The following is a 26,650-nucleotide window of genomic DNA, read 5'->3' on the forward strand; positions in this document are numbered from 1 at the left end:
CCGGTAACCCTCCGCGCAACAGCCCAGCCCAGAGCCCAAGCCGAGGGACCCGGGCGAACCCCGGCGCCTACCTTACGCGGGTGCGGGGAGGGGCGGGGTGTGGCCAGGGGCGGGGCCCGCGGATCCCGCGGAACCCCTCCCCCTCGAGAGCTGCGGCACCGCCCCTTTCCCCTTTCACGTGACCAGGAGCTCCCCGCCCCTTCCGAGCGCGGCTCCGACGCACGCTCCTACGCAGGCACGCGCGCGCGATGCCGTCAGTTCCTGGCGGCGGCGACGGCGCGGCGCTCTACTTCCGCTTCCCGGTGCGGCGCGCAGTCGGTTCTCAGCCCGCTCGGCATCATGGCGGCCACGGCCACGATGGCGACCTCAGGCTCGGCGCGGAAGCGGCTGCTGAAAGAGGAAGACATGACCAAAGTGGAATTCGAGACCAGCGAGGAGGTGGACGTGACTCCCACGTTCGACACTATGGGCCTGCGGGAGGACCTGCTGCGCGGCATCTATGCCTACGGTCGGTGGGCGCGGGGCGCGGGCTGCGAGCGCCCGCCGGAGAGCATGGGCCCGGCCGAGGGCTGGGTCCCGAGACTGGGAGTGTGGCGGTCCTGAAGGTCGGGGATCCGGGTTGGGGCCGAGCCCGGGGTGGGTCACGGGTGACCCCTTCCCTCACCACGCGTATCCACCCCCATCTGTGCCGGCGGGTTCGGGTGTTGTCCTCCCGGCAGCGCGCCCTGCTGGGACCCAAGAGGGCTGCAGGGTCCTTTGGGCACTTGGGAGTCATTCATTCAGCGGATAACTGTCTTGTATCGGCCAGGTGCGCGGCTCTAGGTACTCGGGGCTTAGTAGGGAACCAGACAGGTTCGTGCCCTTAGTTAAGTTAGCTTAAGCCTTAGTTTAAGTTACATTTGGGAGGAGGACTGTATAATCGATGGTAATGGCTACGGAGAAAATTAAGCGGGATAATTGGTTCAAGCTGCGCGGAGGAGAGAGTTAAACTAGTAGAGCAAATAGGCAAGGTGGCTGCCAGTAGGGCCTGGCATTTGAACTGAGACTCAGCTAAGGAGCCCGTTATGAGAAGGTTATGTTAGAATTGGGCAGAGGGGGCAGCTGGTGCCAGGTCCTGCAGCCCGGAGCCGGGGACATTCCAGGAACAGAATCTCCTGTCCTCCCTGTGGGGAGGGAGGAGGGGGCCACATCTTGAAGAGTGAAGTCTGGGGTGATAAAGAGAGTGCATTTTATTTCTGAGTGCAGTGGGGGAGGCCATTGGAGGGTCTCATGCAAGGAAGCGACAGGACCATATTTAGTTAGAAGTGAATTGGGGTGTCTGATGTGGGTGGAGGTGAGGCGGGAGAGCAAGCAGGGAGATGCTAGGAGGCTTTTTGTTCCAGTCCGGGGGAGAGATGATGGTTTTCTGGTGGAGATGGATGTAAGCAGCAGAGGAAAATCCTAGGTGTGTGGCTGATGGGACCGGTGATGCTGCCCTCTGCTCAGGCAGGGAGTAATGGTGGGAGCACTTCTTGAATGAGGGGAGCTTGAGGGACCTGTGAGCCATCAGTTGTCCTAGCTGGGAGCCTCGGAAGAGGCGGGGTTGGGGCTACTCTCCGGAATGAGCAGCATCCGTGCTTAATGCCTGGGACTGGGGCATCTTTTTTATCCAGCAGTCCTTGAGTCAGGACAGTTTAGTGCAGAGAAGGTGCTGAGGGAACGGGAGGTGAACTATAGCAACTAAGCCTTGTAGTGAGGCTCACAGCCCACCTGCCTCTTGGGATCTAGGGCCTCCCTTCCCTGAAACACCTGCTGCGTCATCATGAGGGGTTTAAATCACATTAGATTGGCTTTTGTGTTAAGTGGGAAGTTTACTACATTTTAAAAGACTATGAGAATTATTTCATGTCCATTATTTGTACATGAAGTTTTGTTTACTCAGACAGTAGAGGGGTTGCAGTTCACGCAGCCGCATCCAGGGCAGGAGGGCATCCAGGGCGGGAGGCGTAGGTGACATTCGTTTTTAGATGATGTCACCTACCCAAAGACTTACTGCTGATAGGGAGTAGTGACTGACTGTGATGGGTTATTTAATTTAACAAGTGATGCCAAAACACCCCCAACAATGCAGGTTATTGTAATGAAGTCAAACAATGCAGTAGTAATGGAAGTAAGATGTGAGCTTCCCTCCCCCTGTTCTCCAGCAGTAACCACCTGTTAACTTTTTTTTTTTTTAAACCTAACTAGGGTCTCTGTTTGCAACAATGTTCCTCAGAGATTTTGTCTGTATAAATAAGATCATATGTTACTATAAAGAAAATCCACTGGAGTTCCCTTGCTCAGTGGTTAACAAACTCGACTAGTATCCATGAAATTGTGGGTTCAGTCCCTGGCCTGGCTCAGTGGATTAAGGATCCGGCGTTTCGGGAGCTGTGGTGGAGGTTGCAGACGTGGCTCAGATCCCAAGTTGCTGTGGCTGTGGCTCAGGCCAGCAGCCACAGCTCCCGTTCGACCCTTAGCCTGGGAACCTCCATATGCTGCAGGTGTGGCCCTAAAAAAAAAAATCCACAAAAGTCCACAAATCCTGCTTTGTTCAACAGCTGTTTTTTGAGAGCTCAGTATGTTGGACATTGCATCAGGAGGGTTTTTTTTTTTTTTAAAAAACATACCATCCTTGGAGTTCCTTCTGTGGTGCAACGGGATCAGTGGCATATCTGCAGCACCAGGATGTAGGTTCAGTCCCTGCCTGGCACAGTGGGTGAAAGTAACTGGTGTTGCCACAGCGGTGGTGTAGGTCACAGCTGTGGCTCAGATTTGATCACATACCCACGAACTCCATATGCCGAGGGGCAGCCGAAAGAGAAAGGAAGAAAGAGAGCCCATCCTTGCCCTCGAGGAGCCCCAGCGTCTGGTTGTAAGCATGCTGTCCTAGCGGTTAGAACTAATTGTTTTCTGCTCTAATTTACAGGTTTTGAAAAGCCTTCGGCAATCCAGCAGCGAGCTATTAAGCAGATCATCAAGGGGAGAGATGTCATTGCACAGTGAGTCTGCGGGAGCCGGGCCCGGGCCGGGCTGCTCAGCACAGCAGCGCCTTTGCGCTTCTCCTTCCGTCGCCGTGACCAGCCCTGGCCTTGCATTCAGCCATAGGCACTTTTTATTTTTGTGTCCTCCACTCTGGAAAGCTCTTTTTTAAAAAAGCCCAATTTCCTTACCTATCATTTGGCAAATGGGATTATGTATAATACTCTTAATAGCTTTATTCCCAATTTGCCTGTTTTTTTTTTTTTGGCTGCGTGAGTCTGAAATCAGACGATTATATGAAAGGAAATCTCTTTTTTAGCCACTGAAGTTACAGATTCTGCAGCTTCATCACTTCCTGTTTATTATCCCCATCACCTGTGATTTGAAAGTTGGGACACGTGCCTGAGTCCCACCCCCTTGAGGTGAAGATGTTGGCCGGGGGTGCGGTGGGGGAGTGGGGTCTACTTGTAAGACGCTCCCCACATGCTTCCCCGGAGCACTGCTGGACAGAGGTCACATGATGGGAGCAGTGGCATGTGGCCCATCATTCTAAATCCCATTTTTCTGTGTTTTCTCTCCTAGATCTCAGTCTGGTACAGGCAAAACAGCTACCTTCAGTATTTCTGTCCTGCAGTGTTTGGATATTCAGGTAATCTGCCTCAAACTTCTCTTTAATCTTGGGGAAATACTTCCTTTATCCGCTGTGATTTAAGAAGTACAATTCTTAAATATCTCTAGTTGTATTGGCTCAAATTTTTTTTTTTTTTTTTTTTTTTTTTTTGCCATTTCTTGGGCCGCTGCCGCGGCGGCTCAAAATTTTTTTAAGAGAATCTTAATTATTAATATCTGAGCTAATATCTTGTCAGAAAGTCTTTTTTTTTTTTTTTTTTTTTTTTTTGCTGTTTCTTGGGCCACTCCCGCGGCATATGGAGGTTCCCGGGCTAGGGGTCTAATCGGAGCTGTAGCTGCCAGCCTATGCCAGAGCCACAGTAAGGCACGATCTGAGCCAAGTCTGCGACCTACACCACAGCTCACGGCAACGCTGGAGATCTTTAACCCACTGAGCAAGGGCAGGGATTGAACTCGCAACCTCATGGTTCCTAGTCGGATTCGTTAACCACTGCACCACGGCGGGAACTCCAAGTCCTTTTTATTTAAAGTGGGAAGTTTAAAGTTTTTTTATTGAAATATAGTTGATTTGTAATGTATTAGTTTCAGGTGTACAGCAGAGTGATTCAGTTAAACATACATATATATTCTCTTTAAGCGTCCTGTCTATTATAGCTTATTATAAGGTACGAAGTATCGTTCTTTGTATCGTATAGTAGGTTCTTGTTGGTTGTCTGTTTTGTATGTACTAGTGTGTATATGTTAATCCAAGACTTCTAATTTATCCACAGCCCCCCCCCCCCCGACATTCGCCTTTGGTAACTTGGAGGATTTTTTGTTATTTTTGGTTTTTTTCTGCCTACGGCATGTGGAAATTCTAGGCCAGGGCTTGAACCCAAAGTCATAGCAGTGACAACGCTGGATCCTTAACCCATTGATCCACCTGGAAATTGAGACTCCACACGTGGGAGTTCCTGGGCTAGTGATCTCATCAGAGCTGCATTTTTGACCTCCACTTCAACTTTCAGCAATGCTTGATCCTCAACCCACTGCGCAAGACCAGGGATCGAGCCCACATCCTCATGGATACTAGTTGGATTGTTTGTTTTTGGGGGTTTTTTTTTTGGTCTTTTTTTAAGGCCGCACCCTCGGCATATGGAGGTTCCCAGGCTAGGAGCCGAATTGGAGATGTAGCCCTCGGCCTACACCTGAGCCACATCAATGCGAGACCTGAGCCCGCATCGCCGATCCTTAACCCAGCGTCGTGGGTGCTGGTCAGATTTGTTTTCCCTAAGCCACAGCAGGAACTCATAGTCAGGTTCTTAGTCCGCTGAGCCACAATGGGAACTCCTGAGGTTTTTTTTAATTAGTAAAAATTCTCATCTGCAAACAGGCCTTTCCTGTATCCCCCATTATTGCTGAATGTGCGATTTAAGTAACATTCAGGTTCATTATCTGAAATCAGATGTTATTAGTGTGAGGTAATATTCAAGATAGATCTGAGCCTGAATTAGTGCAGTCTGCCTTGAAAATACTGAGATTCTCTATTTTCTGACAAATTATTTTACCAGGTTCGTGAAACCCAAGCTTTGATCTTGGCTCCAACGAGAGAGTTAGCTGTACAGATCCAGAAGGTGAGACACTTAAAAATGGCAGTATCATATCTGTAGCATGTTGACCCTTGAACAACATGGGTTTGAACTGTGTGGATCCTCTTATTTGCAGGCTTTTAAAAATGAATATTACTACTGCACTGTGTGATCTGAAGTTGCTAGATCCAAGGGTAGGCAGGCCAACTATGAAGTCGTATGTGGGTTTCTGACTAAGGTGGGGTTCGGGGTGTCTGGAGTCTGTAGGTAGGCCAGCATCTCTGACCTCCCTCCCTAACCCCCATGCTCTCCAAGCCAACTGGTTGATTCAGTCTAATCCAGATTTTCTGTTCTATCAGGTTTTTTTCCCCTAATTCCTAACTTTTGCCGTAAATCACATATCATGTTCATTGGTTTGTACAGAGTCATTTTTTTTGCTATTTCTTGGGCCGTTCCCACGGCATATGGAGGTTCCCAGGCTAGGGAATCAGAGCTGTAGCTGCCAAGCCTACGCCAGAGCCACAGCAACACGGGATCCGAGCCGCGTCTGCAACCTACACCGCAGCTCACGGCAACGCCGGATCATTAACCCTCTGAGCAAGGGCAAGGATCGAACCCGCAACCTCATGGTTCCTAGTCGGATTCATTAACCACTGTGCCACAACGGGAACTCCATACAGAGTCATTTTTAGTGTAGCCTGTGTAATTTTAATCGATCTTTGCAATCTTAGAACTGTAATTTTTCCGACAAATAAATCCATCTTAAAAATAATTTTAACTGTTTTGCATGTGTAGTATAAACACTTTGGAAGAACGTCTGTTAAGCTGTTAATGTTATCTCTGGGTGGATAGGATTATTTTACATATTTTCTTATTTTTCTGTAATTAAAACTTACGGCTTTTGTAATAAGAAACCAGTAAGTTGACTTCATTCCGGCACAGAAAAGAGTAGTAGGAGAAGACTTGAAGGAATTTCATGATGGGAATAGTGACATAAATAACACTCAGGGATCATTTAAATTAGAATGTACAGTGATCTTCACTTTGGGGACTCATGTTTCGGACTCTGTAGGGTCTCGGGACAGACGCTGGACATGAATGTGTGTTTTAATTCAGGGCCTCCTCGCTCTGGGTGACTACATGAACGTCCAGTGCCATGCCTGTATTGGGGGCACCAACGTCGGGGAGGACATCAGGAAACTGGACTATGGACAGCACGTTGTCGCCGGCACACCTGGGCGAGTCTTTGGTAATCACTTTTGTCTGTAAGAAGTGCTTCAACAGGAGTTCCCGTTGTGGCTCAGCAGCAACAAACCTGACTAGTATCCCTGAGGATGCGGGTTCTCGAGTTTCTGTGGCTCTGATGTGACCACTAGTCTGGGAACCTCCATATGCTTGCTGCAGGCGTGGCCCTAAAAACCAAAAAAATAAAGGACCATTTTCAATTTGATAGGCTGCCTGGTGGCCTTACACATTTGAGTAACTTGTAAGAGCTGGAGGGGGGTCCCTGAGATGCAGCGGACACTGGTTGTAAGGGCTGGCTCTTTCCTCAGAGCCCGAGGTCTCATTATTTCAAACTCTGATTTTATAGACATGATTCGTCGCAGAAGTTTGAGGACACGTGCCATCAAGATGTTGGTTTTGGATGAGGCTGATGAAATGTTAAATAAAGGTAGGAGGAGCAAAAGCATTAATTTTCTACTGACAGAAAATTCCCACGTTTTTACAATAAAATTGAGATGTGGCGCTAGTGAACTGTTCTGAGTATAGGAAGCATGTTCTTTGTGGAAGATAGTCATGCCTTGGGCGCACTTAGGAACATAAAACTTGTATTTTGATCTCTTTATGGGGGTGGTTTGTAAGACTGAGGACAGCCAGAACAAGAGCATGTCAGCCAGACTGCTGGGGTGCTGTTCTCCGTGTGCCTGCTGGGTGACCACAGCCGCCGGCTGAGGAGCAGACCGGGGTGTGGCCAAGGGGCAGAACAGGGCTGAATGAATCATGTTGCCTGGCAGTAAGGTATCGTGTGGTATGGATGTTCCTTTTCTTTGCTTTTTAGGGCCGCACCCATGACATAGGGAAACTCACCTAGGGGTGGAATCAGAGCTGCTGCTGCCGGCCTACACCACAGCTGACAGCAATGCCAGGTCCTTTAACCCACTGATGGAGGCCAGGGATTGAACCAGCATCTCCATGGATACTAGTTGGGCTCGTTAAACACTGAGCCACAATAAGAACTTCCATAGATGTTCCATAATTTATTTCACTGGTCGTTTATTGATTGTCCACGCTTTTATCAGTTATTTTTCAAACTAATTTTCTAAATTCGGATGTATTTTTTTAGGCTTTTTTTTCCCCCCTCTGGCCTCACCAGTGGCACATGGAAGTTCCTAGGCCAGCGATTGAATCTGATTGCAGCTGCATTAATGCCGGATCTTTGACCCACTGTGCCACAGCAGGAACTCCTTTTTAATTTGCTTTTATCAAACCTTATGAAGACAAATGTGTCAGGACTCCTAAATGATAGCAGCTGTGCTCTAGTACAGCGACTGGGAATGCGTGATAACAGCTGTCACCTTAGTTCAGTAACCCTGTCCCATGTCTGAAGCAGCTGTGGGCAGTGCCGCACAGTCTCTTTACGCCTCCTCTCCTTGTACACCCCCTCCTCGGCCTCACTTCCATACCAGGGGGTTCCCTTGGAGCTGCCCTCCATCCTGCCTCTTTGTGGGGCCCCATACCCAGAGGCCCTGCCCTTCAGCTGAATTAAAGGTACAGTTATTGCAGGGTGAGGTCTCCAGATCTGGGCCCCCTGATCTCTGCAGCCTACCCTGTTCTCTTGGGCTGTCCTAGCCCTGTCCTGCCCAGACCTGCAGAGGTGGTGGTGTGGGACCTGTGGGCGAGGTCCTGTTTGCCAGGAGGTTTTATTCATTCTGTACCATGCGAACTAATGTAGACTAGTTGCATTGTTTAATTGGGAGGGTTTTTTTTTTTTTTAACTTTTTTTTGGTGCTTCCTTCTTTCTGTCTTTCTTTCTTTCTTTCTGTCTTTTTGCCATTTCTTTGGGCCACTCCCACCGCATATGGAGGTTCCCAGGCTAGGGGTCTAATAGGAGCTGCAGCCACCAGCCTACGCCAGAGCCACAGCAACACGGGATCCGAGCCGCGTCTGCAACCTACACCACAGCTCACGGCAACGCCGGATCGTTAACCCACTGAGCAAGGGCAGGGATCGAACCCGCAACCTCATGGTTCCTAGTCGAATTCGTTAACTACTGCACCACGACGGGAACTCCATATTGGGAGGGTTTTTTTTAAATCGAAGTATAGTTGATTTACAATGTATTAATTCCTGCTGAACAGCAAAGTGATTCATCTGTGTGTGTATATCTTTTCTGTTATGGCTTATAAGATACTGAATATTCTTGTGCTATATAATAGGGTCTTGTTTATCCATTCTGTATACAACAGCTTACATGTGCTAACCCCAGCCTCCATCTCTATCCCTCCTCCAACCCCCTCCTCCTTGACAACCACAAGTCTTCTCTGTGTCCTTGAGTCTTCTTGTTTCCTGGATGGATTCATTTGTGTTATATTTTAGATTCTACATATAAGTGATATCATGGTATTTATTTGTCTTTCTGACTTCACTTAATTTGATAACCTTACAGCATCGGTGCTGCTGTGAATGGCATTACTTCATTCTTCTTTATGGTTGAGTGGTATTTCGTTGTGTTGATGTACCACATCTTCTTAATCCATTCATCTCCTGTAGATGGACATTCAGGTTGCTTCCATGTCTTGGCTGTTGTGAGTAGTGCTCCTGCGAACATAGGGGTGCATGTATCTCTTTGAATTGTAGTTCCCTCTGTATATATGCCCAGGATTAGGATTCCTTGATCATATGGTAATTCTTAGTTTTCTGAGGAATTGCCATACTGTTTTCCATAGTGGTTGCACCAACTTACATTCCCAGCAACAATGTGGGCAGGTTCCCTTTTCTCCACACCTTCTCCAGCATTTGGCATTTGCAGACTTTTTGATGATGGCTATTCTGACCAGTGTGAGGTGGTACCTCATTGTACTTTTGATTTGCTTTTCTCTAATAATTAGTGATGTTAAGCATCTTTTTTTTTTTTTTTGTCTTTTTGCCTTTTCTGGGGCCACTCCCGAGGCATATGGAGGTTCCCAGGCCAGGGGTCGAATCGGAGCTGTAGCCACCAGCCTACGCCAGAGCCACAGCAACGCGGTATCCAAGCCGCATCTGCAACCTACACCACAGCTCACGGCACCGCTGGATCATTAACCCACTGAGCAAGGCCAGGGATTGAACCCGCATGGTTCCTAGTCGGATTTGTGAACCACTGCTCCACAACGGGAACTCCTAAGCATCTTTTTTTAAATGATTTTTATTTTTTCCATTACAGTTGGTTTGCAGTGTTCTGTCAGTTTTCTACTGTACAGCAAAGTACTGTACAGTCTCACATACATACATTCTTTTTCCTCACATTATCATGCTCCATCATAAGTGACTAGATATAGTTCCTAGTGCTATTCAGCAGGATCTCATTGCTTATTCATTCCAAAGGCAATAGTTTGCATATATTAACCCCAAATTCCCACTCCCTCCCAGTCCCTTCCCCTCAGCAATATAAGTCTGTTCTCCAAGTCCATGAGTTTCTTTTCTGTGGAAAGGTTCATTTGTGCTGTATGTTAGATTCCAGAGGTAAGTGATGACATATGGTATTTGTCTTTCTCTACTTACTTAGTATGAGAGTCTCTAGTTCCATCTATGTTGCTCTAAATGGCATTATTTTGTTCTTTTTTATGGCTGAGGAGTATTCCATTGTGTATATGTACCACATCTTAATCCATTAATCTGTTGATGGACGTTTAGGTTGTTTCCATGTCTTGGCTATTGTGAATAGTGCTGCAGTGAACGTGCGTGTGTCTTTTTCAAGGAAACATTGCCCGGATATATGCAGTAATCAGTAATGTTGAGCATTTTGTCATGTGTTTGTTGGCCATCTGTATATCTTCTTTGGAGAATATCTATTCAGGTCTTTTGCCCATTTTTCAATTGGGTTGTTGGTTTTTTTGCTGTTGAGTTGTATAAGTTGTTCATATATTTTAGAGATTAAGCCCTTGTCAGTTGCATTGTTTGAAACTATATTCTCCCATTCCGTAGGTTGTCTTTTTGGTTTGTTTTTTTTTTAATGGTTTCCTATGCTGTGCAAAAACTTGTCTGTTTGATTAGGTCCCATTGGTTTATTTTTGCTTTGATTTCTGTTGCCTTGGGAGACTGACCTAAGAAAATATTTGTACGGTTGATGTCAGAGAATGTTTTGTGTATGTTCTCTTCTAGGAGTTTAATGGTGGTTTGTATTACGTTTAAGTCTTTAAGCCATTTTGAGTTTTTTTTTTTTTTTTTTTTTTTGTCTTTTGTTGTTTCTATTTCTTGGGCCGCTCCTGCAGCATATGGAGGTTCCCAGGCTAGGGGTCCAATTGGAGCTGTAGCCACCGGCCTACGCCAGAGCCACAGCAACGCGGGATCCGAGCCGCGTCTGCAACCTACACCACAGCTCACGGCAACGCCGGATCGTTAACCCACTGAGCAAGGGCAGGGACCGAACCTGCAACCTCATGGTTCCTAGTCAGATTCGTTAACCACTGCGCCACGACGGGAACTCCTTGAGTTTATTTTTGTGCATGGTGTGAGGGTGTGTTCCAGTTTCATTGATTTGCATGCAGCTGTCCAGTTTTCTCAGCACCAATTACTGAAAAGACTGTCTTTTTCACGTTTTATATTCTTGCCTCCTTTGTTGAAGATTAATTGACTGTAAGTGCCTGGGTTTGTTTCTGAGTTCTCTGTTCTGTTCCATTGGTCTGTTTGTCTGTTTTGGTACCAGTACCACACTGTCTTGATTACTCTGGCTCTATAATATTGCCTGAAGTCAGGGAGAGTTATGCCTACTGCTTGGTTTTGTGGTCCCATATAAATTTTTGGATTGTTTTAGTACTGTGAAAAGTGTTATGGGTGATTTAATAGGGATAGTTCTCAGCATTTAAGTCTTTCACCTCCTTGATCAGGTTTATTCCCAGGTATTTAATTTTTTGGGGTGCAATTTTAAAAGGAACTGTGTTTTTGTATTCCTTTCCTTATAATTTCATTGTTAGTGTACAGAAATGCAACTGATTTCTGAATGTTAATCTTGTATCCTGCTACTTTGCTGAATACGTTGATCAGTTCAAGTAGTTTTGTGTGGAGTCCTTAGGTACATGTTATCGTGTCATCTGCATACAGTGACAATTTTACCTCTCCTCTTCCAGTTTGGGTCCGTTTTATTTCTTTGGTTTGTCTCATTGCTGTGGCTAGGACTTCCAGTACTGTGCTGAATAACAGTGGTGAGAGTGGGCATCCTTGTCTTTTCCAGATTTTAATGGGAAGGCTTTTAGCTTTTCTCCATTGAGTATTATATTTGCTGTGGGTTTATCAAAAGTGGCTTTTATTATGTTAAAGTATGTTCTCTCTATACCCATTTTGGTAAGAGTTTTTATCATGAATGGATGTTGGACTTTGTCAGATGCTTTTTGTGCATATCATTGAGATGATCATGTGGTTTTTTGACTTTTCTTTTGTTAATGTGGTGTATGACATTGATTGATTTGGGTATGTTGAACCATCCTTATGAACCTGGGATGAATCCCACTTGGTCATGGTGTATGATCTTTTTTTATATGTTGTTGGATTTGGTTGGGTAAGATTTTGTTGAGAATTTTTGCATCTATATTCATCAAAGATATTGGCCTATAGTTTTCTTTCTTGGTCATATCTTTGTCTGGTTTTGGAATTAGGGTGATGGTGGCATCACAGAATGTCTTTGGGAGTGGTCCTTCTTCTTCAACCTTTTGAAAAAGTTTAAGGAGGACGGGTATAAGTTCCTCTTTGTATGTTTGGTAGAATTTGCCTGTGAAGCCATCTAGTCCTGGACTTTTATTTGTAGGGAGTGTCTTTATGACATATTCAATTTCTTCTCTAGCGATCAGTCTGTTCAGTTGATCTGTTTCTTCTTGGTTCAGTTTTGGTGGGCTGTAAGTCTCTAGAAAGTTGTCCATTTCTTCTAGGTTGTCAAATTTGTTGGCATATAGTTGTTCATAGTATTCTCATATGGTTTTTTTGTATCTCTGCAATATCTGTTGTGATTTCTCCTCTTTCATTTCTTATTTTATTTGGGTTTTTTTTTCTCCTCTTCTTGATGAGTCTGGCTAGAAGTCTGTCAGTTTTGTTTCCCTTTTCAAAGAACTAGCTCTTGGTTTTATTGATTTTTTTTTTTCCTATTGTTTTTGAATCTCTATTTTATTGAGTTCCTTTCTGATCTTTATGATTTCCTTCCTTCTGCTGACTTTAGGTTTTGTTTGTTCTTCTTTTTCTAATTCATTTAGTTGGTGGGTTAAGTTGTTCATTTGAGATTTTTCTTCTTTTTTGATGAAGGCCTGTATTGCTATGAATTTCCCTCTAAGCACTGTTTTTGCAGCATCCCATAGATTTTCAATGGTATTTTTTGATTTCCTTCTTGATTTCCTCATTGACTTACTGGTTTTTTAGTAGCATGTTGTTTAGTCTCCATGTAGTCAGTTTTTTCTCATTTCTTTTCCTGTGGTTGATTTCTAGTTTCATGCCATTGTGGTCAGAGAAGATACTTGAAATAATTTCTGTACTCTTAAATTTGTTGGAGTTAGTTTTGTGCCCTAGTATGTGGTCAATCCTTGAGAATGTTCCATGTGCACTTGAGAAGAATGTGTATTCTGATTTTTTTGGATGTAATGTCCTGAAAATGTCCATTAAGTCTAACTTTTTTTTTTCTTTGCCTTTTTGTCTTTTCTAGGGCTGCACCCATGGATATGGAGGTTCCCAGGCTAGGGGTCCAATTGGACCTATTTCTGCCGGCCTATGCCATAGCCACAGCAACGCAGGATCTGAGCCACATCTGCAACCCACACCACAGCTCATGGCAATGCTGGATCCTTAACCCACTGAGCGAGGCCAGGGATCACACCCACAATCTAATGGTTCCTAGTCGGACTTGTTAACCACTGAGCCATGACGGGAACGCCAAGGCTAACTTTTCTATTGTGTCATTTAGGGTCTCTTGTTGCCATATTGTTTTTCTGTCTAGAGGATCTGTCCGTTGATGTGAGTGGGGTGTAAAAGTCTTCTTCTATTACTGTATTCCCATCAGTTTCTCCTTTTGTGTTTGTTAGTGTTTGTTGTATGTCTCTGGGTGCTCCTGTGTTAGGGACATAGATATTGACAATTGTAATATCCTTTTCTTGAATGGATGCTTTTACCATTAAATAGCGTCTTTTGTCTTAATGGCCTTCATTTTAAAGTCTATTTTGTCTGATAGGAATATTGCAACTCCTGCTTTCCTGTCTTGTCCATTGGCATGAGATATCTTTCCCATCCCCTCACTTGCAATCTGTATGTGTCTTTTGCATTAAGGTGAGCCTCTTTTAGAGAGCATATTGTAGGCTTTTGCTTTTTTGTCTAATCTGCATGAGGTTAAGGATCTTTTCATGTGCCTTTTGGCCATCTGTCTGTCTTTGGAGAAATGTCTAATTAGGTTTTCTGCCCATTTTTCAGTTGGGTTGTTTGTTTTTTTGTTACTGAGTTATATGAGCTGTTTGCATATTTTGGAAATTATGCCCTTGTTGGTTGCCTCCTTTGCAAATGTCTTCTCCTGCTCTGTAGGTGGTTGGTTCATTTTGTTTATGGTTTCCTTTCCTGTCCAAAAGCTCATAGGTTTTAAGTCCCATTTGTTTGTTTTTGCTTTTGTTTCTGTTGCCCTGAGAGACTGACCTAAGAAAACATTGCTGTGACTTATGTCTGAGAGTGTTTTGCCTGTGATCTCTGGGAATCATGTCTTCTGTTTCTTGGTCTCTCTTTATTTTTATGGCTGCACCCACAGCGTGTGGAAGTTCCCAGGTCAGGAATTGAATCTGAGCTGCAGCTGTGACCTGCAGCAGGGCTGGGGACCAAACCCAAGGCTCCACAGCAACCCAAGCCAGTGAAGTAGGAGTCTTAATCCACTGCACCACAGCAGGAAAACTCAAAAAGTAAACCATTTTGAGTTTACATTTGTGTTTGGTGCCAGAGTGTGTTCTCACTTCATTTATTTACACCTGACTGTCCAACTTCCCTAACACCACTTGTGGAAGAGACTGTCTTTTTCCTATTGTATATTTTTGCCTCTTTTGTCAAAGGTTAATTGACCAAATGTGTGTGGTTTTTTTTTTTTTTTTCCTGGACTCTCTTTTCATTCCATTGATCCATATATCTTTTTGTGCCAGTACCACATTGTTTTGATTGCTATAATTTTGTAGTATTGTCTGAAGTCTGGGAGAGTTATGCCTTCTGCTTTCTTCCTCTGAGTTTTATGGTTCCATATAAATTTCAGAATTATTCCAGTTCTCTGAGAAATGTCATGAGTAATTTGATAAGGGATCACATTAAATCTGTAGCTATCTTTGGGTAGTATGGCCATTTTAACCATATTAATTCTTCTAGTCTAAGAGCATGGAATGTTTTTCCATTTCTTTGAATCATCTTCAGTTTCCTTTATTCACATTTTGTAGTTCTCAGCATGTAAGTCTTTCACCTGCTTGGTCAGGTTTCTTCCTAAGTATTTTATTTCAGGGGGTGTGATTTTAAAGTTTTTTTAAACCTCTCAATGGGAAGGTGTTCAGATTTTCACAGTTGAGTATTATGTTGACTGTGGTCTGTCATAAATAGCTTTTATTAGGTTGAGATATCTTCTCTCTGTGCCCACTTTGGTAAGAGTTCTTATCATTAATGGATATTGAATTTTGTCAAATGCTTTTTCCTGCATCTGTTGAGATGATCTTGTGGTTTCTGTGTGTTCTCTTGTTGATGTGGTGAATCACATTGAGTTGCATATGTTAAACCATCCTTGTGACCCTGGGATGAATCCCACTTGCTTATGGTGTATGATCTTTTTAAAAAAGTTTTTGGCTGCATCCACGGCACATGGAAGTTCCCGGGCCAGGGATTCAACTGGCGCCACAGCAGCAACACAGGCTGCCGCGTTGACAATCAATGCCAGATCCTTAGCCCACTGTGCCACAAAGGAACATCTTTGATCTTTTTTAATATGTTGTTGATTTGGTTTGCTATTTTGTTGAGAACTTTCACATATTGGCCTGTAGTTTTCTTTTTTGGTAGTGTCTTTGGTTTTGGTAATCAGGGTGATTGTGGCTTCATAGAATGATTTTGGGAGTGTTCTCTCCTTACAGTCATTTGGAAGAGTTTGAGAAGGATTGGTAAAAGTTTTTTTGTATGTTTTAGAATTCGCCTGTGAAGCCATCTGATCCTGGACTTTTGTTGTAGGGAGTTTTTCAGTTACAGATTCTATTTCACTTCTAGTGACTGGTCTGTTCAGTTTATCCATTTCTTCTTCAGTTTTGGGGGGCTCTATGTTTCTGGAAACTTGTCCATTTCTTCTAGGTGGTCTTATTTGTTGGCATGTAATTGTTCATAGTCTTCCCTTATGGTTTTTTTCTATTTCTGCAGTATCAGTTGTATGTCTCCTTTTTCATTCCTTATTTTACTTGGTGTCTCTCTTCTTGGTTAGCCTGGCCAGAGGTTTGTCTTTTTTTTTTTTTTTTTTTAAACCCTTTCAAAGAACCAGGTCTGGGTTTTATTGATTTTCATCTAATGTTTTTTAAATCTCTTATTTATTTCCTGTCTGATCTTTATTATTTCCTTCCTTCTGCTGACTTTAAGTTTAGTTTGTTCTTTTTCTAATTCTTTTAGGTGATAGCTTAGGTTGTGTGTTTGAGATTTTTTGGGGCTGTACCAATGTGAACTTGCCTTTAAGGATTCCTTTTGCGGCCTGTCATAGATTTTTATGGTTGTGTTTTCATTGTCATTTGTCTCAAGATATTTTAAAAATTTCCCCCTTCATTTCATTATTGTCCCATTGGTTTTAGAAGTATGTTGTTTGGTCTTCATGTAATCTGTTTTTTTTTTTTTTCTCATTTCTGTTTTTGTGGTTAATTTCTAGTTTCATGCCACTGTGTTCAGAAAAGATGCTTGAGATAATTTCTACACTCTTAAATTTGTTGAGGCTTGTTTTGTGCCCTAGTATGTGGTCAGTTCTAGAGAATATTACATGTGCACTTAAAAAGAATGTGTATTCTGTCTTTTTGGGTGTAGTATCCTGAAAATATCAATTAAATCTAACTGTCCTTTGATACCATTTAGGATCTCTGTTGTTTATTGATTTTCTGTCTAGAAGACCTGTCCATTGATGTGAGTGGAGTGTTAAAGTCTCCTATTAATGTGTTCTTGGAATTTCTCCCTTTATGTCCATTCATATTTGTTTTATGTATTTGGGTGCTCCTGTATTAGGTGCATATATTTAAAGTGTAAAATTATCCTTTTGTATTTCATTTATCACATTAAAATTTTTTTCTCCTTAAGGGCCCCACCTGTGGCAAATGTAAGTTCCCAGGCTAGGGGTCAAATTGGAGCTACAGCTGCTGGCCTTTACCATAGCCACAGCAATGCAGGATCCGTGCTGCACTTGTGACCTGTGCTGCAGTTTGCAGCAATGCCAGATCCTTAACCCACTGAGTGAGGCCAGGGATTGAGCCTGCATCCTTGTGAATACTAGTCAGGTTCTTAGTCTGCTGAGCCACAGTGGGAACTCACTCCCCTTTTATTATAATATGTCTTTTTTTTTTTTTTTTTTTTTTTTTTTTTTTGTCTTTTTGGGGCTGCATCTGCAGCATATAGAAGTTCCCAGGCTAAGAGTTCCCGTCGTGGCGCAGTGGTTAACGAATCCGACCTGGAACCATGAGGTTGCAGGTTTGGTCCCTGCCCTTGCTCAGTGGGTTAACGATCCGGCATTGCCGTGAGCTGTGGTGTAGGTTGCAGACGCGGCTCGGATCCCTTGTTGCTGTGGCTCTGGCGTAGGCCGGTGGCTACAGCTCCGATTCAACCCCTAGCCTGGGAACCTCCATATGCCGCAGGAGCTGCCCAAGAAATAGCAACAACAACAACAACAACAAAAAAAGACAAAAGACAAAAAAAAAAAAAAAAAAGTTCCCAGGCTAGGGGTCGAATCAGAGCTGTAGCTGCCAGCCTACACCACAGCCACAACAATGCCAGATCCGAGCCTCGCCTGAGACCTACACTGCAGCTCATGGAAACTCAGGATCTGTAACCCACTGAGCAAGGCCAGGGATTGAACCGGTGTCCTCATGGATACTAGTTGGATTTGTTACTGCTGAGTCACAATGGGAACTCCCCTTTTTATCTCTCTTAATGGCCTTTGTCATTAAGTCTGTTTTGGCTGATAGATGTATTGCAACCACCACTTTCTTGTTTTTGTTTGCATGAAACATGTTTTTCTAGTCTGTGCATCCTTTGTCCTAAAGTGGGCCTCTTACAGGCAGCATAGTACAGGCTTTTATTTATTATCCAGTCTGCCAATCTGTGTCTTTTGATTGGAGCATTTAGTCTATTGACATTTAAGGTAATTGTTGATATGTATTTATTGCTATTTTAAACTTTTATTTTTCCTGAGTGAAATTTGTGGTTTTTATTCATACTTGGAATTGTCAAACCACTGAGGCAATCTGAGTTAGGTCAGACTGGGAATTTTACAAGTAGTTAGATTCCTACTTGGTGACATGGTAATAGGAGTGGCCATTGTATTCCTTTTTTTGTTGTCGAAGTTCCCTTGTGGTGCAGATGGGTTAAGGATTTGGTATTGTCACTGTAGTGGCTTGGGTCTCTGCAGTGGTGCATGTTCATTCCTTGGCCTGGGAATTTTCACATGCCACGGGCATGGCCAAAACAAACAGAAACAAATCTTTTTTTCCAGTTGATTGTGTGCTGCTTCTTTGTTCTTTTCTTTCACTTTTCCTTTATGTTTTGATGATTTCCTTTTATTTTATGCTTATTTTTTTTTTTATTTAGTGAGTTTGTTTTTGATTTGTGGTTACCCTGTTTTTCAAGTGTGTTGAATAACCCCTTCCTTATCTACTTGCCTTAGACTGGTAGCCGTACAGGCTCAAACACATTCTAGATTTTCTCTTTCCTGTACATTTTTACTTTTTTTTTTTTTTTTTTTGTCTTTTTGCCTTTTTCTAGGCAAAAAGACAAACCTCCGCAGCATATGGAGGTTCCCAGGCTCGGGGTCTAATCAGAGCTGTAGCCTCCGGCCTACACCAGAGCCACAGCAACACAGGATCTGAGCCGCGTCTACACCACAGCTTTCGGCAATGCCAGATCCTTAACCCACTGAGCAAGGCCAGGGATCGAACCTGCAACCTCATGGTTCCTAGTCAGATTTGTTAACCATTGCGCCTCGACGGGAACTCCACTTCTTTTCTGTTTAAAGAAAACCTTTCAATATTGCTTTTAGTATCATTTTAGCAGTGCTGTATTCTTTTAGCTTTTGCTTGTCTGAGAAACTCTATCTCTTTCTATTCTGAATGATAATCTTGCTGGGTGGAGTGCCCTGGGTTGCAGATTTTTCCCTTCCAGGACTTGGGTATCTTGTCACCCTTTCTGGCTTGCAGCGTTTCTGTAGAGAAATCAGCTGATAGCCTTAATGGGCATTCCCTCGTAATTAACTTTTTGTTTTTCTATTGCCGCCTTTAGAATCCTCTCTTTAATTTTTGCCATTTTATTGCTTCTTGGTATAGGTCTGTTCAGGTTCATCTTCCTTGGATCTTTTTTTGTTTCCTTTACCTGGAGATCTGTTTCTTTCTTTAGTTGTAGGAAGTTTTCAGCTATAATTTCTTCAAATGTATGTATTTTTTTCAGATACTTTTTTTTTTTTTTTTTGCTATTTCTTTGGGCCGCTCCCGCGGCATATGGAGGTTCCCAGGCTAGGGGTCGAATCGGAGTTGCAGACCCCGGCCTACGCCAGAGCCACAGCAACGCGGGATCCGAGCCGCGTCTGCAACCTACACCACAGCTCACGGCAACACCGGATCGTTAACCCACTGAGCAAGGGCAGGGATCAAACCTGCGACCTCATGGTTCCTAGTCAGATTCGTTAACCACTGTGCCACGACGGGAACTCCTCAAATACATTTTTAATCTGCTTTTCTGAATCGCTTTCTGGAATCCCTTTTTTTTTTTTGTCTTTTTGTGTTTTCTAGGGCCGCACCTGTGGCATATGGAAGTTCCCAGGCTCTAGGGGTCTAATCAGAGCTGTAGCCGCCAGCCTGCACCAGAGCCACAGCAGCGTGGGATCCAAGCCGCATATTCGACCTACACCACAGCTCACGGCAACGGTGGATCCTTAACCCACTGAGTGAGGCTAGGGATCGAACCCGTGTCCTCATGGTTCCTAGTTGGATTCGTTAACTACTGTGCCACGACGGGAACTCCCTGGAATCCCTGTTATGTGCAGATTGGCACACCATATTATCCCATGGTCTCTTACGTTTCTTTCATTTTTTTTTTTTGTTGTTTGGCTCTCTGTCTGCTGTTCTGATTGAGTGATTTCTAGTATTCTGCCATCCAGATCATTCATTTGTTCTTCTGCATTATTCATTGCGTTTATCTCAGCTTTTGTCTTGGCAAATGAGTTTTCTAATTTTTCTTGGCTCTTCCTTATAGCTTATGGTTCCTTTTTACAGTACTTCGCAGTTCTTTTGATAGCCTTTCTTAATTCCTTCAGTATTTTCATCGCCTCCTTTGCTAAATTGGTATCTTTAGACTGAAGAGGTCTGTTTCATTTTTTGTTCTTTTGGGGGAATTCTCTTGGTCTTTTAACTGGGAGTGGTTCCTCTGCTTCTTCATTTTACTTATATTTCTCTTACTCTGAGTTTGGGAAGAAGCTGTTGGCTACTGTGTTCTTAGAGGGCTGTTTATATGTGGGAGTGTCCCTGTGTAGCTTGTGTGGGTTTAATATTTTTGGTGTGAGGGCTCAGTTTAGTATGAATGCCTGCCACCTGTTTTGCCAGCATGTGTCGGCTATCATCCCTTTCATAGGGCTTGTGCAGACGTGGCTGGTGCCCGCTCCCAGGGCTCTCCACAGTGGTGGCACCTTCTGTGTACCCCTGTAACCCGCGATAGCAATGGCAATGACTCCCACCTGAGGGTGTGTGAAGGGCAAAAGGCGGCAATGGCAGGTCACGCCCCTCCCATTGGGCACCCCCCCAAACACTGTCACCTGGCCTCTAAGGCAGGCCTGGGGTTCCTTGGACTACACCCTCAGATGTGGTTGCACCTGACTCCCGCCCCTTGGGGCAGTTTCCTCAGCCAGGTGAAGCTCTCGAGCCAGCACTTCAGCACCCGTTCCCCACCTGCACTGGTGGACACGCACATCAGGCTGGGCCTGCAGGGCGGGAGCCCTGACCTTCTGTGCAGGTCACTCTCTGTGCCGGCTGCTTAACTCCTCCCCAGGCTTCGTAGCTCCCCTCCGTCCTGGCGGAGAACTTTCTGGGTGTGGGACCTTTCCTCCTCAACAGCGTCCTCCCAGGGCCGCAGGTCCCGTCTCAGTTCCCTTCACTCCTCCCCGATTATGGGGAGGTTTTCTTGCCCTTTCAGAAGTCTGAGGTCTTCGTCTAGTGTTGAGTAGATACTGTGTGAGAATTTTTCCACGTGTATTTTTTGACATATCTGAGGGAGGAGGTGAGCTTCATTTTGATCGTGCCCCCCCCCCCCGAGGTTTTTAAAGTGAAATTGACATGTAACATTTCCAGGTGGACCGCGTAATGGTTTGATGTCTATGGGAGTATTTTTTGGTGAAAATCCAGATGTTTTAAAATGTGGCAATCTGGCCAGAGTTGATGCAGATCCTTTCAGGGCAGCAGCAGCTGGAACTGAGTCGTCATCACCTGCAGGGGTCCACGTTTGTTGGCCTCTCGGGGCTCGGGTTTCTGTTGCTTTTAACTGTTGGCATCCAGGACTCTCGGGGGTGGGGGGGCCGTGATCCCACCCGGGAGATGAGAGGGGATGCGAGAATTTGGTCCAGCTCTGCCGGAAGGTTCCTCGTGACGTCTGCACCTCACGACGACATCAAATGCGTTAGATTACGTGTGAAGAGTTGGCGTTGGATTTGTGCAGCCTAAAACTTCCCCGTGTGTCTCACCCTTTGTCCCAGGGTTCAAAGAGCAGATCTACGACGTGTACAGGTACTTACCCCCGGCCACGCAGGTGGTGCTCATCAGCGCCACGCTGCCCCACGAGATCTTAGAGATGACCAACAAGTTCATGACCGACCCCATCCGCATCTTGGTGAAACGGTGAGGACGCCCTGCTTTGCAGATGGGACTGAGGCAGCATAGTTGTATTTGGGGTTTCAAACGTGAAAACTATTTATCCTTTTCTCTTTTGAAAAGCCAGGTTTGAGGATATTTCTATAACTAGAGCAATGGAAATAAAATTGTAGATAGTTTGGGGGAAAGGCCAGCTTTTATACATTCTCTTTTGATTCAGTAATTCCAGATTTTAAAATTTGCTGATAGTGTTTACATATCAACAAGATTATTTATCATTGGTTATGATATTATTGGTTATGTACATATTATTGAACAGCTGAACATTTGAAACCACATACAAGGTTTGGTGGTTATTAAAGGTTCAGACTGATCCAGGCTGTTAAAGGGACAGCAGAGGTGCTGGCTCCTGGGAGGATGTGGCTGGCGGGAGGGCAGGGGTTTAATGACCAGGCCCCTGGGCTGCCAGGGTCGGGCTGGTGCTTGGACAGTGCCTGGCCTGCATGTGCTCTCAGGTCCTTTTGGAAGGATGAGTTGACAGGCTTGTCTTTGTCCTGCAGTGATGAACTGACTCTGGAAGGCATCAAGCAGTTCTTTGTGGCCGTGGAGAGAGAGGAGTGGAAGTTTGACACCCTGTGTGACCTCTATGACACACTCACCATCACTCAGGCTGTCATCTTCTGTAACACCAAGAGGAAGGTACGCGCCCCTTTAATGTCCCTGAGGCAAAAACTGAAGATGGCTTCTCACAGAACCTAGGTCAGACTCTGTGTCAGGGGCCAGCAGTACCTGCGTTAGGCTTTCAGCACATGGTCTCTGGCGGCCACGGTGTCTGCTCTTTAGCTCTAAGTCTTCGTGGACAGTGGGTAGACACGTGAGCGTGTCCAGGATGTTGGTCCGGCCCCACAGCTGAAGGCTCAGGGCCATTGGTTCAGGTGGGATGTGGGCCTGGTTCTGTGCTCCCAAGTGATGCTGACGTGCAGGCAGAGCTGAGAACCCCTGGCAGGTCTCTTTGAACCACATTCCAAAGAAAGTGTGAATTTACATTTCAAATGAGAACAGCGATGTATTGTCCTTTTTTTTTTTTTTTTTAAGGGCCACATCTGCAGCATGTAGAAGTCCCCAGCCTAGGGGTCTAATTGGAACTGCAGCTATGGGCTACACCACAGCCACAGCAGTGAGGGATCCCAGCAACATCTGTGACTATGCCACAGCTTGTGGCAGTGCGAGGCCAGGGATCAAACCCACATGGTCATGGATACTGGTCAGGTTCTTAACCAGCTGAGCCACCAGTGGAACTCCCAAGCCAGGGACTATCTGAGCCACAGTCGTGACCCAAGCCACAGCTGTGGCAGTGCAGGATCCCTAACCCACTGTGCCAGGCCGGGGATTGAACCTGTATCCCAGTGTTCCCATGACGCTGCCGATCCTGTTAGGCCACGGCGGGAGCTCCACCCGCCTCCCCTGCCCTTGTTTTTTTTCTAGAGAATTTTTTGCCCTGATATGTGCTGGGCAAAATTCCAGTGGAGATTAGCCTGCGTTTTCAGATCGCTTTCTGAGTATTCGCATTGGCTCTGCAGGAACTGACAGGACATCCTGAGTACAGTCTCTGGTTTGTGAGCTCATGGCAGCATCTGCTGGTTCCGTCTGTAGGTTGACTGGCTGACGGAGAAGATGAGGGAAGCCAACTTCACCGTGTCATCCATGCACGGGGACATGCCCCAGAAGGAGCGCGAGTCCATCATGAAGGAGTTCCGCTCGGGTGCCAGGTGGGTCAGCTGTGCCCTCTGCCCTGGTCCCGGTGCAGGTGCAGCCGGCCAGCGTTCACGGGTGGTTCCGAGTTCTCCCCCGCAGCTGAGCTCCGGGAGGTCAGCTTGGGGGGGCTGGGGGTGTGATGGATTAGGTTGAGGTGAGAACTGGCCTTCGCTATGTAGGTTGGCTGCCTTACTGAGAAACTTACTTTGCTGTTTCCACATATAAATCGGGATTTTCTGTTAATCTTTTTGTATTGGTTGTAGCTTAGTTCCTCTGTAGTCAGAGAACTCGCTGTGTGTGATTTCAGCCCTCCGTGGGAATTCAGACTTGCTTTCTGTCCCCGCATGGGGGTCCTCTTACAGACCTTCTCTGTGCTCGGACCAGACGGGTGCTGTGCGGTGCTGGCGCAGTGCGCTTGCCTGTCTTCTGGCTTTCAGCTGCCCGCTCTGTTTGTCAGAGCTGCATCCCCCCCCCGCCCCCCGCCTTACCTCTGTTTCATCAGGGTTGAGGCTGCTGTCTTCCTCTTGGGGGTTCTGTCCATTCTTGCTTTCTGTGCCGAGACTCTGTGTCCGAGTTTAGCATGACTGGATCTCCCTCCAGAGGACTTAGCTGTCACCGCCAAGTGTCTGCCCTCCGCTGCTAGTGCTGTTCCCAATCCTGCTGTAGGACGGACCCCGCGTGCTCGGTGACTTCTTAGCAACCACCGCCCCCGCCTCACATCCGGTTTGCAGGCTTAAGCTTTAGGTGGATTAAGTAGCATATAGTTGGGTTTTGTTTTTCCTTTTCTTTTCATGTGATGATGATTGCTGTCTTTTAACTGGAACATTTAGTGTAGTTTCATTTAACGTAAATACTGACGTATTTGGGTTTAAATGGACCGCCTTGTAAGTGCATTTTACTTGTCATTTCTTCCTGTGATTCTCTTTCTTTAGTTTGGATTTTGTTATTATTCCTCTCCCCACTTCTCATTTTGGAAAATGTTTATTTTAGTTAGTGGTTGCCCTGGAGAGTCGTCAGCCGCTGTCTCCCCTGACTGCACAGAGAACTTGAAACCCCGACTTCAGTGACCCCCCTTCTCCACTTCTTTCGCTTCATGTAATGAGCTTTTCCATTTAGGGACGCGAGGCCCACACTCGTTATTCTTCTCGCTCCTGGGAGCTTCCATCAGGCTGCACTTCCTTCTGCCTGAAGAACGTCTTTCTGTATTTCGTTTGGGCTTTCGCTCGTAGCAGAGTAGCAGTTCCCTGGCGGCCCAGCAGGTCAGGATCTGGCGTTGCCACTGATGTGGCTTGGGTTTGATCCCAGGCCTGGAAGCTTTTGCCAGCCTCAAGTGCGGCCGATAAAAAAGTCTTAGTTTCTAAACTGCAAATGTCTACTTCATCTTGACCCTTCCGATGTGTTGAAGGAGGCAGTCCAAGTGGGATTGGTCCCAGGAGCCTGTGGACACTCACGTCCTTTATAGGAAGTGGCCCAGTGCAGTTGGCCCTCCCTATTCTGTGTAAAAATCGATGTCTCTTCTGCAGGTTGCTCCTTAGGTCTGTTTTTTTCCAGCTTTTTTTACCCGATGGATCCAGGGGTGGTCCCGTCTTACTCCTGTTTGGTGTAAGGTGACTCCTGCTTCTAGGCCTCACCCCTCGCTGCTGCTTTGGCCCCATTCTTTCCTCTGCCTCTGGGGCTCCCGTTATTGGTGATGATCTGGCAGCAGCAACCCCTCTCCTGTTTTTTAGAGCTTTTTTCTTCTCTTCTGCTGCCCCTTCGTACTTGGAATGCTTCTAGACCAGCGAAGTCTAATAGGAACATCGTTCAAGTAAACATGTTATTCAACCTGGTACATCTCTTCACTGTATAATCAGCATTGGAAACACGAATGAGGCTTTTTTAAAATTTCGTACTAAGTGTTCAAAATCCGATGTGAATTTTACATGTTCAGACCAGCCACTCTGGTGCTGGGTGGGCCTCTGGTGTGTGAAGGTTGGAGTGGTGTGAGAGGCATTTCTAAATTGAGGATGCTGTGAACCCTGCAGCAGGACCAGTGAGCCTGCTGTGCTTGAGTTTTGCTAGACAAAGTGTCCACCCCAGGTATTGGTTTGGGACCGGCTCTAAGCAAACGGAGACACCAGTTGTTTTGTGTCAGGTAGCACACAGGCCCTCAGTCTGCTGACCAGGGCTTTCTGGTGCATCCCTAGCACTTCAGCCGGGGGACAGGCCAGCGTGAGGGTCCCTGACACGCTCGTAGCTGTCTGACCCTTAGTGCCAAGGCGGTTGTCCCGATGCCCTTTCTCTCGCAGCCGCGTGCTCATTTCCACGGACGTCTGGGCCCGGGGGCTGGACGTGCCCCAGGTGTCCCTCATCATCAACTACGACCTGCCCAACAACAGAGAGCTGTACATACACAGGTACGCCGCAGGCGCTCCCCGCTCCGCGCTCCTCGTGCACTCCTGCCGTCGGGTTTGCTGTGCACTAAAGTAACTCTGCTCTGTCCCTGAAGAATCGGGCGATCGGGCCGCTACGGCCGAAAGGGCGTGGCCATAAACTTTGTAAAGAACGACGACATCCGAATCCTCAGAGACATTGAGCAGTACTACTCCACTCAGATTGACGAGATGCCCATGAACGGTGAGAAAATACGCCCTCGCTTGTGCCTGTCGCAGCTCCGAGTTAGGCCCCTCGACGCTGGTTTGGGGGTCTTTTGTGAGGAGGTCCCATTGGGCCCAGTGCGTTAAGAGCCCGATGCGGTATCCGTGAGGATGTGGGTTCGATCCCTGGCCTCGCCCTTTGGACTTTAAGGATCTAGCGTTGCTGTGGCTGTGGTGTAGGCTGGCAGCTGCAGCTCTGATTCTCACCCAGCCTGAGGACTGCCATGTGCTGCAGGCGCTGCCATGGAAAGAAAAAAAAAGTCTTTTATGAGCCTTTAGTTTGTATTATTCCTTATTGTGTAATCTTTCTTTGCTTTCAGTTGCTGATCTGATCTGAAGAATCTACCCCCTGGAGACTTCCACCTATTTTGTATCAATTTGGAAATATTTAGGGGCAGTTTCTATTTAATAAGGTTTGTGTGACTTCGTCTCAAAAGCCTCCCCAGGATTAGCTTTGGGGAATCTGCCACCTTTTCTTACCCACATGTAAATAATGGTTGCCGTTAAGTCTTTTTCATTAAACATTTAAAACTTTTCCCATAAACTCTAACTTGTATTTTTTAAGGTGACACCCCGGCTTTTTTGGTAACCTGCTCTATGATCTTAGGCACTCACTTCACTCGATTTTCAGTCTTGAAGGTGGTGAAATTGAAGTGCTGAGCTCTCCGCACTTCCCCAGATGGTGCCTGAGCCCATATCTTACCAACAGCAGGGGCGTGTTGAGAGCATAAGTACTTCTCTCCGGGCTTGCCTGGATCTGTCTCGGGGTGCAGAGGGCAAGAAAGGGGGCCCTGGGCAG

General features: G+C 45.8%; 1 protein-coding gene across 1 annotated transcript; it reads left to right on the top strand.

Moving 5' to 3' along the window:
• Positions 324 to 26,395, top strand: EIF4A3 (eukaryotic translation initiation factor 4A3). Its single transcript, NM_001100193.1, is given in 12 exon segments — positions 324 to 508; positions 2,948 to 3,020; positions 3,583 to 3,649; positions 5,181 to 5,243; positions 6,315 to 6,447; positions 6,790 to 6,870; positions 21,346 to 21,487; positions 22,021 to 22,159; positions 23,114 to 23,229; positions 25,504 to 25,611; positions 25,704 to 25,831; positions 26,172 to 26,395. Coding segments are annotated over 12 exon segments (1,236 nt in total). The 5' UTR covers positions 324 to 339; the 3' UTR covers positions 26,189 to 26,395.

Source organism: Sus scrofa, chromosome 12 (assembly GCF_000003025.6).
Source record: "Sus scrofa isolate TJ Tabasco breed Duroc chromosome 12, Sscrofa11.1, whole genome shotgun sequence".
NCBI lineage: Eukaryota > Metazoa > Chordata > Mammalia > Artiodactyla > Suidae > Sus > Sus scrofa.